Below are 15,732 nucleotides of genomic sequence, written 5' to 3' on the forward strand. Positions count from 1 at the left end.
GCAGAACGCCGCGCGGACTGCCAGATCTGCACCCGTGAGCCGCGGACCGCCAGCCATGCTTTCCAGTCTATTTAAACAATTACTACTGAAAGAACTGCTATAAACGGCACAAGAAAAAGTTGGCGTGGCTGTCGTCAGATTTTAAAGTCGCTCTAAAGGCTCTTTCGCGGTTGTGGCTTCAGTCGAATTCAGTGAGGCGCGGTGGTTTATGGAATGAGTAACTTAGTTCCTTCGCTCGGAAATGAAAATATGTAGTCTTGTACCTTTGACTTTTTTTGGATTTTCTCGCCGTTTTTTCACTCGAAATGAAATGCTGTATGCCTATGAGTTCAGCCGTCGCTGGTTATCCTCAGACATGCTCTAAAACTCTTTAGATACGGATTTTCGAAAACGTCAATGGGAGAAATGAATGGGAAATTTACTTCCGGCACCGAAGCGCTCTCGGGCTGTGGGCGGGACTGTGATGCTCTAGGCTACCTGTCTTTAGTCTTCTTTCGTCAGGGGCCCGTTCTTCGTACGTTGCTTATTACATCCGAGATCAAATGACACATCCAAGATGATATCATCGTGCGAATCATGATCTGGCTAACTCGGTTCTTCGAACACACTTGCCGGATATGATTAGTATCGCTGGATTGAGTTATCTGAGATAATTGCGCGTTCATGCGCTGGTTAAAAGGGGATATGTATCGATAGTACAAACATTTTAATGTTTGAATGTTTTATCAATTTTAATGTTTAATCAAAACGCCAGGGAACACGTCAAAGTCTGCAAAAGCCAGGAGAGAGGGCTGGCAAAAAGTAACAATTTAACTGAACAATTTAAATCCGTTAGAAGTGGCAATGTTAGGTGTTTTTATCACTTATAGCCTATATTTTTGTATTTTAATAATTGCATAATTACTTTGTGCATTGTAATGTCAGTCACCACACTAGAACATGGGAACAAATAAAAGTGAAGTAAAAAAATATATTACATAATGGTGATTTTTAGTTATATTATAGTCTCTTTTATAAAAGGCACTGTTAAATAAATGGTTGTCTGTTTATAAAAGCAACCAAGATAAAGGCTGAAAAAAAGAAGATCTTAGTAGCCTAGCCTACACTGTAAAATAATTTTGCTGCATTAAATTAAGGCCGTAGTCCTTTCAACTGTTAAATCTTGAGTAATGATGAACTGCTTTGGCTTGTGAAAGTGAAAACTGATAAACTTATGTTAATGTAAAAATATTTTGCTATGAGTTATTGATCACATTTTTCCCGAGTGTAGTTTATTGTAATGACATTGTGTTTTCCTCTTTTGTGCACTTTTACATAATACACCAACACTTGTATCTGTTCCCAAGAAAGTGGTGGCTGAAATATGTGCAGTAAGTGGACATTTTCTAACTTTCCAAAGGAAAGTAGCCTATAAGACTTTGTAATGTCCATTTGTTTCCATTGCACTGGACAGTGAATAAACCCTCTCAGATAACTGTCATTTGGAGGAACTAGCCTACCTGCAAGTGCATAAATAACTTTACTTCATTTATACTTGAATGCTTTATGGCTGCAATATAAGTTGCAGGATTCCACATCTACAGAAAGGCCTACAGAAGAGTCTGCACAGACAGAGGAGACAAGCAGTGTATAGCCAACTTTTCCTTTTATTTGTTGCATGAGGCATGTGTCTAATATCTCTTGTTACAGGCACTTGACCACTGGCTTTTCTTTACAAAGAACAATTGAAATAAAACTCAAGGAACTAAGCATATTTGTCTTTTATTATTTTTTTTTTGGCAATGTTGTGTAATATGGCACATACAACGTCACAGGCCCTGTCAGGTGTGCAACCCTCAGACTTTTCAGACACTGAAATCTTCCCTTTAGTTAGCCAAAGTTCATTTCATGCCCTTGTCCTGGAGCTGCATTGTAACTGGTTTGGGTCAGGGAATGGGGTCATAAAACACCTGTCTGCAGGCAGGAACATGTCATAATCATCTATAAAAAAATGCAGTTCTGTTAGGATCAGCATGAGTGTGTGTAATACAGTGAGCTTGATATTTAATTGTGGGACTTTTCTTACCACTTTCAAATAATGTGCATAAATGTGAATCTCTGAAAATCCTTAAGTCATGCACAGATCCTGGCCATTTTGCTTTCACATTTGTGATATGGAAGATTTTAGTCAACTGCCTTTTTTTTTATTTGATATAATATTACTAATCTGGAATATTAAGAATCACAATAGTAACTGGGCTGCACATTTACATTGTGAATCCCCTTTCTGTTCACATAATCCCCTTCATTGAGGCCTTGATCATGGCAGTCTATGGTAGCCTATAGTCTATGGTACCAATCACGTTAGTGAAGCCTGAGTGACATATCTGTAATCGGCATGGTCATGATTGTATGATCTTCATAAAAAATTATGATAGCCTAAAAAAAAATTTAAAAAAAAAACTGCTTTACAACATTGGGTCTTAAGTGGCTTGGAAATGCCACAAAAAAACCTAAAACTGTTTTTTAAACCTAAAAGCGACAAAAAACGACAATCTCACGAATCACGAGAAAAAATATATATCTCAGAAAGTGCACTATCGCGCTGCGCTGGACTTCCGTATCAGCTCCACTTATGAAGCCGGGATCTAATCCTGTTAACATGAAATAAGCCTGCTCACGAGCAGGTTTAAGCTTGCGCACATGTTGCTATGACAGCAAGTCCAGGATGAGCGTTGAAGAACCAAACAATCCAAGATCATGCCAAATTGCCAACAATCAAATCCAGCTAAGTGAGTTAGCGACGTACGAAGAACGGACCCCGATCCCGAGCCGTTGTGTGTGTTCAGCCTGTACCATTCTTCAACCGCCTGCACCTGTGATCATCATATTCCACCCAGCTAGTCACAGTGCAACTGCTTCTCATTCACCCTTCCATCGACCAGTGTTTGTTCCCTGCATCCATATTAATAAACTTTGTTCCTACTATCACCAGTCTGTTCTCTTCCGTTGTGTGAAAGACAGATCTCGCTGGAGCCATATATATAGTTTTTTCTGTGTACTTTCATTAGGGCCCAAGCCCTGAAAGGGCGAAGGCCCTATTGTTTCCGTAAGGATTATTAGGGCCCAAGCCCTGAAAGGGCGGAGGCCCTATTGTTTTCGTAAGGATTTTTTTTTTTTTTTTTTTTTTTTTTTGCCACTTTTGGGGCCCTTAACATGCTCAAAAACTCTTGAAACTTTGCACACAGGTCAGAACCCGCGGCCATCAGGGCCGGACTGAAGCTGGTACCCGGGCGTGGCAGGGGGGCTCGACAGCGCCCCCTGGAATGGGGTCCGAAATCTTGGTCCATATATCAAACACGCTTGCATGTAATAATATGAAACTCAGTACACATATAGATCTCATCGGGCCGCACAACTTTCGTGCTCTAAGTTTTACAAAAGCCCAACAGGAAGTCGGTTATTATACGTTGTTTGGAAAACGCATACAATGGAATGTGAAATACTCCTCCTAGGGAATTCATCCGATCGCCGCCAAACTCGATGTGAATGAAGTCGAGACATTGAGGATGAATTCTTGCGAACAGATTTTTGATATCTCGAACGGTTTGGCCGTGGCGAGGAAACAAATTTATGGCAAATAATGGGACACAGGAAGTGTGTTTTAACTTCTGCATACATAATCTGATCTTGCTGAAACTTCAGTAGTGTATTCGTTGTAAGAGGCCGATCACATGGATGTGACCTTTGTGAGTCAAAGTTATAGCGCCACCAACTGGCAACAGGAAGTGTGTCACTTTCAAAATGCTTTGAAATCACTTTCTTATTTTTACCCGATTTGCTTAAACTTTATGTGTATAATGTAGACACACGGCAGATGTAGACCTGTGAAAGGATTATTGATATCTTAGATACTGTTGCCGTGGCAACGCATCAAACTTTAATATTCTTTTCGGATGCTTTTGAGACTCTTCACATGCTTGGAAATGCATGAAACTCGACAGACACATCACATTTATTATACAGTAGACATGTGCAAAGTTTCAGAAACGGGCGTGGTGGAATGGCTCAGTAGCGCCACCTTTAGTCAAAAATGGGGACTTAGTTTTTCCTAGAATCACAAAACTTGGTAGGTGTATTGTTCTCATCAAGCAGGACACCTTTCTAATTTACAGTCATAACCTCAGACCCACAGGAAGTCAGATATTTTGGTTTGAATGTGGATTTTCTGGAGAATTTTCTCTCTCTCTCTGTGTGTCTGTGTGTCTGTGTGTGTGTGTGTGTGGGTGGGGGGGGGATTTGTCTATTCCATTTAATCTTTGTTTTTCAAGGTTTCATGGGCTTTTGGGGCCCTTTAACGTGCTCAAAAACTCTTGAAACTTTCCACACAGGTCAGAACCCACGGTCATCAGAGCCAGGCTGAAGCTGGTACCCGGGCGTGGCAGGGGGGCTCAACAGCGCCCCCTTGGACACGGTCTGAAAACTTGGTCCATATATCAAACACGCTTGCATGAATTAATATGAAACTCGGTACACATATAGATCTCATCGGGCCGAACAACTTCCGCACTCTAAGTTATTAGCTCCGCCCAACAGGAAGTCGGCTATTATAGGTTGTTTGAAAAACGCATGCTGTGGAATTTAATGTACTCATCCTAGAGAATTCATCCAATCGCCTCCAAACTCGCTCAGCATGAAGTCAAGACATTGAGGATGATAAATTCCGGACGGATTTTTGATATCTCCAACGGTTTGGCCGTGGCGAGGAAACAATGGCGAGAAAAGAGAAACACGAAGTAATATAACTTCTGCATACGTTAACTGATCTTGATGAAACTTCAGCAGTGTGTTCGTGGTAAGAGGCCGATCAGATGGATGTAACTATTGTGAGTCAAAGTTATAGCGCCACCAACTGGCATATATATATATATATATATATATATATATATATATATATATATATATATATATATATATATATATAAATATAGCTGCGAGCAGCGATGGAGGGCCCAAGTCGGTGACACCGCCACCCCGGTGGCTTTAGTGTAACTAAAGGCACCAAGGTGGCGGTGCCACCGGCTTGGGCCCGCAATCGCTGCTCGCAGCTATATTTATTATTATTATTATTTTTTTTTTTTTTTTTACCTTTTTGCCACTTTTGGGGCCCTTAACATACTCAAAAACTCTTGAAATTTTGCACACACGTCAGAACCTGCGGCCATCAGGGCCGGACTGAAGCTGGTACCCGGGCGTGGCAGGGGGGCTCGACAGCGCCCCCTGGAATGGTGTCCGAAAACTTGGTCCATATATCAAACACGCTTGCATGTAATAATATGAAACTCAGTACACATATAGAACTCATCGGCCGAACAACTTTCGTGCTCTAAGTTTTACAAAAGCCCAACAGGAAGTCGGTTATTATACGTTGTTTTGAAAACGCATACAATGGAATGTGAAATACTCCTCCTAGGAAATTCATCCGATCGCTTTTTAGATAACCTCCGTTACTAACTCAATTATTCCTTACTTGATGAAACTTCAGCAGTGTGTTCGTTGTAAGAGGCCGATCACATGGATGTGACTATTGTGAGTCAAAGTTATAGCGCCACCAACTGGCTGCAGGAAGTTTGTCACTTTCAAAATGCTTTGAAATCACTCTTATTTTTACCCGATTTGCTTCAAACTTTATGTGTATAATGTAGACACACAGCAGATGTAGACCTGTGAAAGGATTATTGATATCTTAGATACTGTTGCCATGGCAACGCATCGAACTTTAATATTCTTTTTTGATGCTTTTGAGAATCTTAGCATGCTTGAAATTCGATGAAACTTGACAGACACATCACATTTATTACCCAGTAGACATGTGCAAAGTTTCAGAAATGGGCGTGGCAGGGGGGCTCAACAGCGCCCCCTTGAACGGGGTCTGAAAACTTGGTCCATATATCAAACACGCTTGCATAAATTAATATGAAACTCGGTACACATATTGATCTCATCAGGCCGAACAACTTTCCTTGGGTCAAGTTTTACGCCAGCTCAACAGGAAGTCGGCTATTATGGGTTGTTTGGAAAACGCTTGCTGTGGAATTTGATGTCCTCCTCCTAGAGAATTCAGCCGATCCCCACCAAACTCGTTGTGCATGAAGTCAAGACATTGAGGATGCTAAATTGTGGATGGATTTTTGATATCTCAAACGGTTTGGCCATGGCGAGGAAACAAATTTATGGCAAGAAAAGAGAAACAGGAAGTTGTATAACTTCTGCATACATTAACTGATATTGATGAAACTTCAGCAGTGTGTTTGTGGTAAGAGGCCGATCAGATGGATGTAACTATTGTGAGTCAAAGTTATAGCGCCACCAACTGGCAGCAGGAAGTATATCACTTTCAAAATGCTTTTGACAAAAGTGGGGGGGTTAGTTTTACCTACAGTTTAAAAAATCAATACGTATATTGGTCTCATCAAGCCGGACATTTTTCTATTTTACCGTCATTATCTCTGAGCAACAGGAAGTCAGATATTTTGGTTTGAATGTGGATTTCTTTGCAAAATCAGCCTCTGAATTTTTACCCACCCCTCTTAAATGGTTTATTTTATTCACACCAAACTTTTTCAACACGATGAAAATACATTAAAGATGCTAAATTGTGAACGGATAATAAATATCTCAAACGGTTTTGCTATGGTGAGGGATTAAATAATTTCAAAAAAGGAAAAACTAAAAGCCTCATATCTTCTAAAAATGTAATTATACATCATTTATTTCTATATAAAATTATACAAATATCAGAACTATACCCATTTTATTCTTTTTTTTTTTCAATTTAATAATTGTTTAAGTTTAAAAACAGCCAGAATGTTTTTTTAGTCCAATAAATAAATAAATCATGTCATTCATAGTGCTATACTGCCCTCTTGTGTTCAAAATCAGGTAGGCCTATTTTATCTATATAAAAATATACTAGGTATGTGACGGTGAGAGTATTTTACCACCGGTTAATCAACGAATTAATCAACGTTAATCAATGTTGTGGAATATTTTGAGTGTATCATAAAATCAGAATAAGGTAAGACAAGTAATATTCTCTGTCTTATATTATATATATATATATATATATATATATATATATATATATATATATATATATATATATATATATATAAATATAGCTGCGAGCAGCGATGAAGGGTCAAAGCCGGTGGCACCGCCACCCCGGTGCCTTTAGTTAACTAAAAGGCACCGGGGTTTTGGTGCCACCGGCTTGGGCCCGTAATCGCTGCTCGCAGCTATATTTATATATCACATAGCATTTTTTTTTTTTATAATAATACCTAAATAGGATACCCGATCTCTAATTTAAATATTACAAATTTGTGACAAATTACACTCTTTGATGGACATCAATTCACATTCCGAAAGGTTTAAGACTAAGCCTGAAGCTTTGGAGAATTACTGGATATACTCTAGTGCTAACGGAACTTGGTTAGCATCATGCAAAAAAAGTGTGGTACCATCAGCCAACTGACTGATGAGTATCTGTTTGCAAGCAATAGAGATACCACGAAGACCACTATTAGAAACATAAGAAGCAAATATCTGGGAAACTAGTAAAAACAAATAAGGGGATATTGGACATCCTTGTCTAATACCATGTGACAAGTAAAACCTAGAAGAAGTACCATATTTTAATTTGATTGTATTATTACAATTGTAATAGAGTTCTTACCGACGTACAAAAATATTCACCGAACTTTTGCACCAATTTAAAAAAAAAAAAAATTCTACTGAATCAAAAGCTTTATAAGAATCCAGGAAAAGAATAAAACTATTATTTTCCACCAAATTGCTATAATCAAATAAATCTAAAACTAATCTAATGATATTCAATATGTGTCGGTCTCTCATAAATCCAGACTGAGTCTCATCTATACGCTATCCAAACATTCTTTAAGTCTTTTAGCAAATATTATGGCAAAAAGTTTATAATTGTTGTTAAGGAGTGTGATGGGTCCCCAAATGTCCAAATTGGTAAGATCTTTCTTTGGTTTAGGAATTAATGTGATGATACCCTGCGTTGACGTAGGAGGTAAAGCTTCTTTATCAATACTCTCTTTAAAAACATTTGTTAAAAAAGGAGAAAGTTCATCAGCAAATAATTTGTACAGCTCAGCTGTAAGTCCATCACATCCATCCGTCCATCGTGAGTAACAACTCCATCACAACACATTCTATCACTTTCAGAGATAACTATAACATTATAACTGAATCCAGAAACAAAGTCGATATCTGTTCTGTACATTTTGAACTATAAAGATTTTTTTATAAAAAATGCCACTGAAATTGCCTATATCCTTTGGATCATTTACAATTTTGCCATCAACACATAATTTCTCAGTTGTTGAAAGGGTAAAATTTCGTTTTTCAGAATTGAGTTCTCCTTCTTCAAGCCATCTTTTCCTGGATCTTATATAAGCACCCCTAGCCTTCGATAAGTATAAATCATCTAAATTAGTTTGCAAAGCTGCAAGTTCAGATTTCTCCTCCAAAGACAGACAACTAAAGTTACGGGTTTGAGATAATTTCATGATCAGGCTGTTCTCAAGAACTCTTCTCTTTTTGGATAAGTTTGCTCCAACTTTCCTTAAATAAACACCAATCTCAAATTTTAGAAGTTCCCAATTGCTACAAAAACAAATTTGAATTGTGGCTGCTTTCCAATAGGAGGATCTTTGTTGACATCTTTGTACGCATGCGCGAGTGGTTGTGTGGCAACAAATCAAAGAGTATTGCGGGCTGTAAAGACGCGACGAGCACTTTCAAGAGAGTTAGCGGGCAAAATCCACAATATATAAGCACTTTAACATCTGAAGACCGGAGGAGGTTTGGAGAGAAGCTCAAAATTTGTATTGGTGACAAAATCGAAGTTATTCAAAGCCCATATGAGATCTCCGCTGACTGTGCGTGCAGCTCCCCAAACAGACGAGGCATTTATACTTGACGCAACTGTTTTGTTTTAGACAACACCAGACCATACAACTGATTTAGACGCGCAAACTGGGTGCCGGTGTGATGATGAGATGTACTAATATCCGTCTGCTCGGGCAGATTCGGCTCAAAGTCGTGCATCTGCGGATGCGGAGGCGCGCGCGCTGTTAAGCCGAATCTGCCCGAGCAGACGGATATTACTAGTTTTTTTATTACCTTCGCGCTCATGCGGACGCGTCGAGTATAAACAAGGTTTTACAGCTCAGCCACTTGTTTTTTCATATTTTTTTGCAAGTGGAAGATCTTGGTTTACATTTGGACTTGGATGTGATCTTATAGGCTTGAAAAGGTTGGTGACCACTGCATAACGCAAACCCAGTCAAACGTTTGACTGCAGTATCTTCTATTCTATGCGCCCTATATGAAAACAGTTATAAAATAGGCCATTCATTGAAGGTGCGCCTCTGCTTATAGTGCGGAAAATACGGTAGTCTGGGTGCTGTGGATCGCGGTTTGGGACACCTGAATCAGAACGCGAAAACATATGACTCGGTTGATTTGACTCAGTTTTATTATTTTTTATTTTATTCAATCTTCTATAAATACATAGTCACTAAGACTTAGGCCTACCATGAACAAAATTAGCCTCACAAACTCGATCAGTAACGTTAGGAATCCAGGCTTCGGAGCGTCCAGGGGCCCGTTCTTCGTACGTCGCTAACTCAGTTAGCTGGATTTGATTGTTGGGGATTTGGCATGATCTTGGATTGTTTGGTTCTTCGACGCTCATCCTGGACTTGCTGTCATAGCAACAGGTGCGCAATCTTAAACCTGCTCGGGAGCAGGCTTATTTCATGTTAACAGGATTAGACTGCGGCTTCATAAGCGGAGCTGATACGGGAAGTCCAGCGCAGCGCGATAGTGCACTCTCCGAGATATATATTTTTTCTCGGGACTCGTGAGATTGTCGTTTACATTATTAATTTGTTGGAAACGCACATTTATTTTCGACTTGTCGGAGTCGGGCTTTAACTAGGCTACAGCACAAACTGTTTGCATTGCCCTAAGATTATTTGCGAGTGGCTTTCCTTTACACTATTGGAGATGCGGAGAACTTGATGGAAAGTGCTGTCTGTCGTGTCATTCGGAGTTTACCTGGCGCTTTTAGGTTTAAGAAACAGTTTTAGTTTTTTTTTTTTTGTGGAATTTCCAAGCCACTTAAGACCCAATGTTGTAAAGCATTTTTTTTTAAAGCATTTTTTTTTTTTTTAGGCTATCATAATTTTTTATGAAGATCATGCAATCATGACCATGGTCCATGCCGATTACAGTATGTCACTCAGGCTTCACTAACGTGATTGGTAGACTGTAGGCTATAGACTGCCATCAAGACCTCAATAAGGGGATTATGTGAACAGAAAGAGGGTTCACAATGTAAATGTGCAGCCCAGTTACTATTGTGATTCTTAATATTCCAGATTAGTAATATTATATAAAAAAAAAGAAAGAAGGCAGTTGACTAAAATCTTCCATATCACAAATGTGAAAGCAAAATGGCCAGGGTCTGTGCATGACTTAAGCATTTTCAGAGATTCACATTTATGCACATTATTTGAAAGTGGTAAGAAAAGTTACACAATTTAATATATCAAGCTCACTGTATTACATACACTTATGCTGATCCTAACAGAACTGCATTTTTTCATAGGTGATTATGACATGTTCCTGCCTGCAGACAGGTGTTTTATGACCCCATTGACCCAAACCAGCAGTTACAATGCAGCTCTTGCCAGGACAAGGGCACACAATGAAATGAACTTTGGCTAACTAAAGGGAAGATGTCAGTGTCTGAAAAGTCTGAGGGTTGCACACCTGACAGGGCCTGTGACATGTTGCATGTGCCATATTACACAACATTGCCAAAAAAACACACTTTTCATTACATGTTTAATAAAATACAAATATGCTTAGTTCCTTGAGTTTTATTTCAGTTGTTCTTTGTAAAGAAAAGCCAGTGGTCAAGTGCCTGCAACAAGTGATATTAGACACATGCCTCATGCAACAAATAAAAAGGAAAAGTTGGCTATACACTGCCCACCTGTAGCAGGCCTGCCTATGTCTCCTCTGTCTGTGCAGACTCTTCTGTAGGCCTTTCTGTAGATGTGGAATCCTGCAACTTATATTGCAGCCATAAAGCATACAAGTATATATTAAGTAAAGTTATTTATGCGCTTGCAAGTAGGCTAGTTCCTCCATATGACAGTTATCTGAGAAGGTTTATTCACTGTCTAGTGCAATGGAAACAAATGGACATTATAAAGTCTTATACTTAATTTATTTTGGAAAGTTAGAAAATGTCCACTTACTGCACATATTTCAGCCACAACTTTCTTGGGAACAGATACAAGTGTTAATATTTTTACATTAACATAACATAGGCCTAAGTTTATCAGTTTTCACTTTCACAAGTCAAAGCAATTCATCATTCAAGATTTAACAGTTGAAATGACTATACGGCCTTAATTTAATGCAGCAAAAATTATTTTACAGTGTAGGCTACTAAGATCTTTTCTTTTCTCAGCCTTTTTCTTGGTTGCTTTTATAATCTGACAACCATTTATTTAACAGTGCCTTTTATAAAAGAGACTATATAACAAAAAATACCATTATGTAGAATATTTTTGTACTTCACTTTTATTTGTTCCCATGTTCTAGTGTGGTGACTCTGACATTACAATGCACAAAGTAATTATGCAATTATTAAAATACAAAAATATAGGCTAATAAGTGATAAAAACATCTAACATGGCCACTTCTAACGGATTTAAATTGTCTGCTACTTTTTGCCAGCCCTCTCTCCTGGCTTTTGCAGACTTTGAGGTGTTCCCTGGCGTTTTAATTAAACATTAAAATTCCGAATAAACTTTGACTATTAGTTCTTGCTCTGCTAAGGAGAAAAACTGAGCGCGCTCTTTGGCCACGCCCACGCTGAGCAGCCAATAGCAGCGTTGCTGATCAATGTTTCTACTATCGATACATATCCCCTTTTAACCAGCGCATGAACGCGCAATTATCTCAGATGACTCAAACCAGCTATACTAATCATATCCGGCAAGTGTGTTCGAAGAACCGAGTTAGCCAGATCATGATTAGCACAATGATATCATCTTGGATGTCTCATTTGATCTCGGATGTTTTAAGCAACGTACGAAGAACAGGCCCCAGGTTCAATCGCCTAATTGCACGCAACCATTTCTTTCGTTTTTCGCGATCCTTTTCGGAGGGAATTCGAAAAAACTTTTTATCAGGCCCCAAACGAGCCGTACAATCGACCACACAGCAAGAGTGAACCATCCTCTTCTCTAAATCCTCCTCCAAACGTGCAAAACAATCAAATTACAGGTATCTAGCGGTGTTTCCTGCCACACGATTCCCGTGATGCAACGCGGCAAACATAAACAATGACATCACAAAAGATCCGCCTATAGTTAGCAATTAATTCTTTAATTTTATAATTTACATCTGGTAATTCTAAGAGTGAACTGTTAAGTTTCCACAAAGAGGCTTTGCTATGGCCTGGTGCATAATCTGCTGTTAAAGGGGTATCAATAAAGATAGTTTTATGGTCAGTCAAAGCGGTATATTGAATGCCAACATTTTGATTTAAATGTTGGCATTCAATATACCCCTTTGACTGACCATAAAACTATCTTAATTGGACATACATTTTGATATCAATTTGAGATTGCCTTGATCCATTTTTGTTGGCCCAGGTAAACTCCAAATAGTTAGGGTATCTTTCTCTCCAAATGTCCACCAATTCAAACTTAATTATTATTCCTAACAGTGCAGGGCTAAGACACGCAGTCCCCTTTGGCGGATATCTATCCAAATAATTATGACTTGATACATTAAAGTCTCCTCCCCTAGTATGAAAAAAGCATTAGGGAATTTATTCGACCAATGTGTGAGTTTCTCATTTAACTTGTCAAAGAAAATGTTTTTATCCAGAGAAGTATTGTACCCATATATATTTCCCAGAATTATTGTTTGTTGGTTAAGTGAAATCACTAATAAATGAAAGTGGCCCAAACTATTTGAATCTGATCCTAATATATCCCCATCAAATGTATTTCTCAAAATGCTTACTCCAGCAGAGTGTTCAGTGCCATGTGAACTCCAAATATCATTACCCCACTGAGATTTCCACCATTTGTAATCATGTTTAGTAGAATGACACTCCTGAAGTAAACAAAATTGTGACTTATGGTTGACTTAAGTATAATAAAGATACCTGCAAATAAAGTTTAAACTTAAATTTCTGTTTTCAAGCATTTTAATAAAACAAGAGACATGCTGTGCTCAAGGTACAATTTTATTTATTTTACTAAAAACGGGGGAAAAAAAGTCACATCAACATTTACCCTTGTTAATACAGTATACTCAATATCTTTCCAACAGAAATACAATACACCAGTTTTTACTTTCCTTTTAATCTTATATTAAAATATCAGATAGTTTGCAATCTAACAGTGCTTATGAAGTACGTCATCAGATTTTTTGTTTTTCCCTCTGCTCTGCCAGTGGCTTTCAGCAGTGGAGTAAAATAATAATAATAATAATTAAATAAAATCATAATACAAAAATGAACCTTTGTGTTTTCCTGCCCAGTTTTTATCTGACAAGCTAAACATGCAAATAAAGGGCATTAACACAGATCTTTCTACAGAATACACTGAAGCATCACCAGACACTTCAAATTGCAAAGGTGACATTAACATTGTTACCTGACAATGTTTCCTCAAATCAAGACATAAAGTTTAGAATTTTCCAAGTATAATCTTACTACATTGCATATCATGACTTGTCCCAAAGGCTGGCTCTTTTTACTGTTATTTTCTCTCTTCTAAAGTATAATCAAGTCTATACCGACAGTTAATATTAAAAACAAAAATTGGCCAAAAATGAAGGACTCTATAGAGTCTCAAAGTGTACTAGACTGTACAGGCACAATTAACAATATATATTCATAATAAATATGGCATTTTTTGGCCTGGATGTACTTGGACAAGGAAGGTCTGGGATTTTCAGTGTTTTGTCCATAAGGAAAAACTTGCAGCAGATTTTATTTTGAACAAATGCATTTGCTCTCTCTCTCACACACACACACACACACACACACACACAGTTCACTGCCCTTGTATCACATGCACAAAAGCTTATGAAACAAAACAAAAACAAATAATATTTATAAAACATGGAAATGCTGATGTTTATTGGAATGTCTCTTGGGGAAGAGAGCAATTGCAGTTCACTTCCAGCCTTGGGATCACTGAACTGGGCTTTAGAGGAGCCGTCACAACAGATGCAACATCCTAGCATGCATCTGCTACTCTGACTAACCAACATCTCAGGACACTAATCTTCAGATGGGACGGTAAACAGGGTGTTTAATGTGGTAGGAAGTGTGTTTGTGTTTTTATTTGTCAGGACTCCTGTGTGATAAGTACATTTCTATAAGGTGATACCGAATCCTGGGCTCGCTCCAGACCACCCTCCTCTCGCTGCAGTTCTTCTCCGTGCTGGAGTGAAGCTTAAGCCCCCTTTACACATGAACATGACTGGAGACAACAAATGCAGGGGAGAGCGGGCACAGTCTCTCAGTGTCCCCCCGCTGGACCATTGGCTTTGCACAGAAGTTGTGGGTTAGACGTCAGTTGAGAAATAGAGTGTATTCTTCTTCAGCTCAGCGAAGGATATTGGTGGATGCTGCAGGTAGTACAGCAATACCTGAACCTGTGACAGAGGAGGAAGAGAGAGGATGACTACAGTGATGCAATGATTATACAATCCTGACCCAACAATCTCAACCATATGTAAAACTGTCAGCATTATTCACCTGTACCACTAGATGGTACTCCAACTCCTGCATGAACACCACTGTGAGTTTATTCTAAATAAACTGATAAAAACTGGAAACTACTACTTTTTAGGAAAAAACATGCTAGATCTGTTTAGAATCAGTTCAGAATCAGTACTGACTGAAGAAGAGGGAATGAGCACAATAATATGTTCCAACCAGGCACAACAAAAGAGGCCACAATATTTATAGTAATAACAATAATGGTTTTCAAGGACTACAATCAGAGATCTCACTTATCAAACAATATATTTATTATCTTTTAAATAAAATAAAAAAGTATATAGATAAATTAAAATATATTAATAAAACAAAATGGTAAAAATAAAGTGCAGTACATGGGAACATTAACAACGCCCTAGAACTTTCAGTGCATTAAAGAGCAAATAGAAAGAGGGCATAAACTTCTTATACGTTTCTAATTAACCTCTTAATGCACACCCCCCTTTGAGCCCAAAACAGGAAAATTACATGCTTGAACTCAAATGGTTGTCTTTTCTATATCCTTTGGAGTATGAGTATAGTTGTGGTATCATTTGAAAGACGACAAATGGAGCTATATTCTCAAAGTTTCAGAATTAATACAAGTAAAAATAAAAGTTAGACAAGCTGAAGTATAATGGAATGATCATTTTTTTTTATCATTAAAATATGATAATAATAAGGATGCTTGCGACCACTAGAAATATGATGGGCACAAAGTGACCAGTCTTAAGAAGTTATGTTTAAAGTTTGAGGATAATATAACAAAAAAAAAAATAGGTTTTTGCAGGATGGAAACTTCTCCTGTCACGGCTGGTTAAGACTTTGGCTCATGCAGATTGTTCAGTTTAAAA

General features: G+C 38.2%; 1 protein-coding gene across 3 annotated transcripts in view; it reads right to left on the reverse strand.

Moving 5' to 3' along the window:
• Positions 1-13,334: 13,334 nt before the first annotated feature.
• Positions 13,335-15,732, reverse strand: part of abr (ABR activator of RhoGEF and GTPase) — a 409,594-nt gene continuing 407,196 nt past the window's right edge. For all 3 annotated transcript variants that reach the window (XM_081366269.1, XM_081366270.1, XM_081366271.1), the window contains one exon: positions 13,335-14,772. In XM_081366269.1, the coding sequence (XP_081222395.1) occupies positions 14,683-14,772 (90 nt within the window). In that variant the 3' untranslated portion in view covers positions 13,335-14,682. The remainder of the gene's footprint in view (positions 14,773-15,732) is intronic.

This window comes from Scardinius erythrophthalmus (genome assembly GCF_964197995.2).
Source record: "Scardinius erythrophthalmus genome assembly, chromosome: 5".
NCBI lineage: Eukaryota > Metazoa > Chordata > Actinopteri > Cypriniformes > Leuciscidae > Scardinius > Scardinius erythrophthalmus.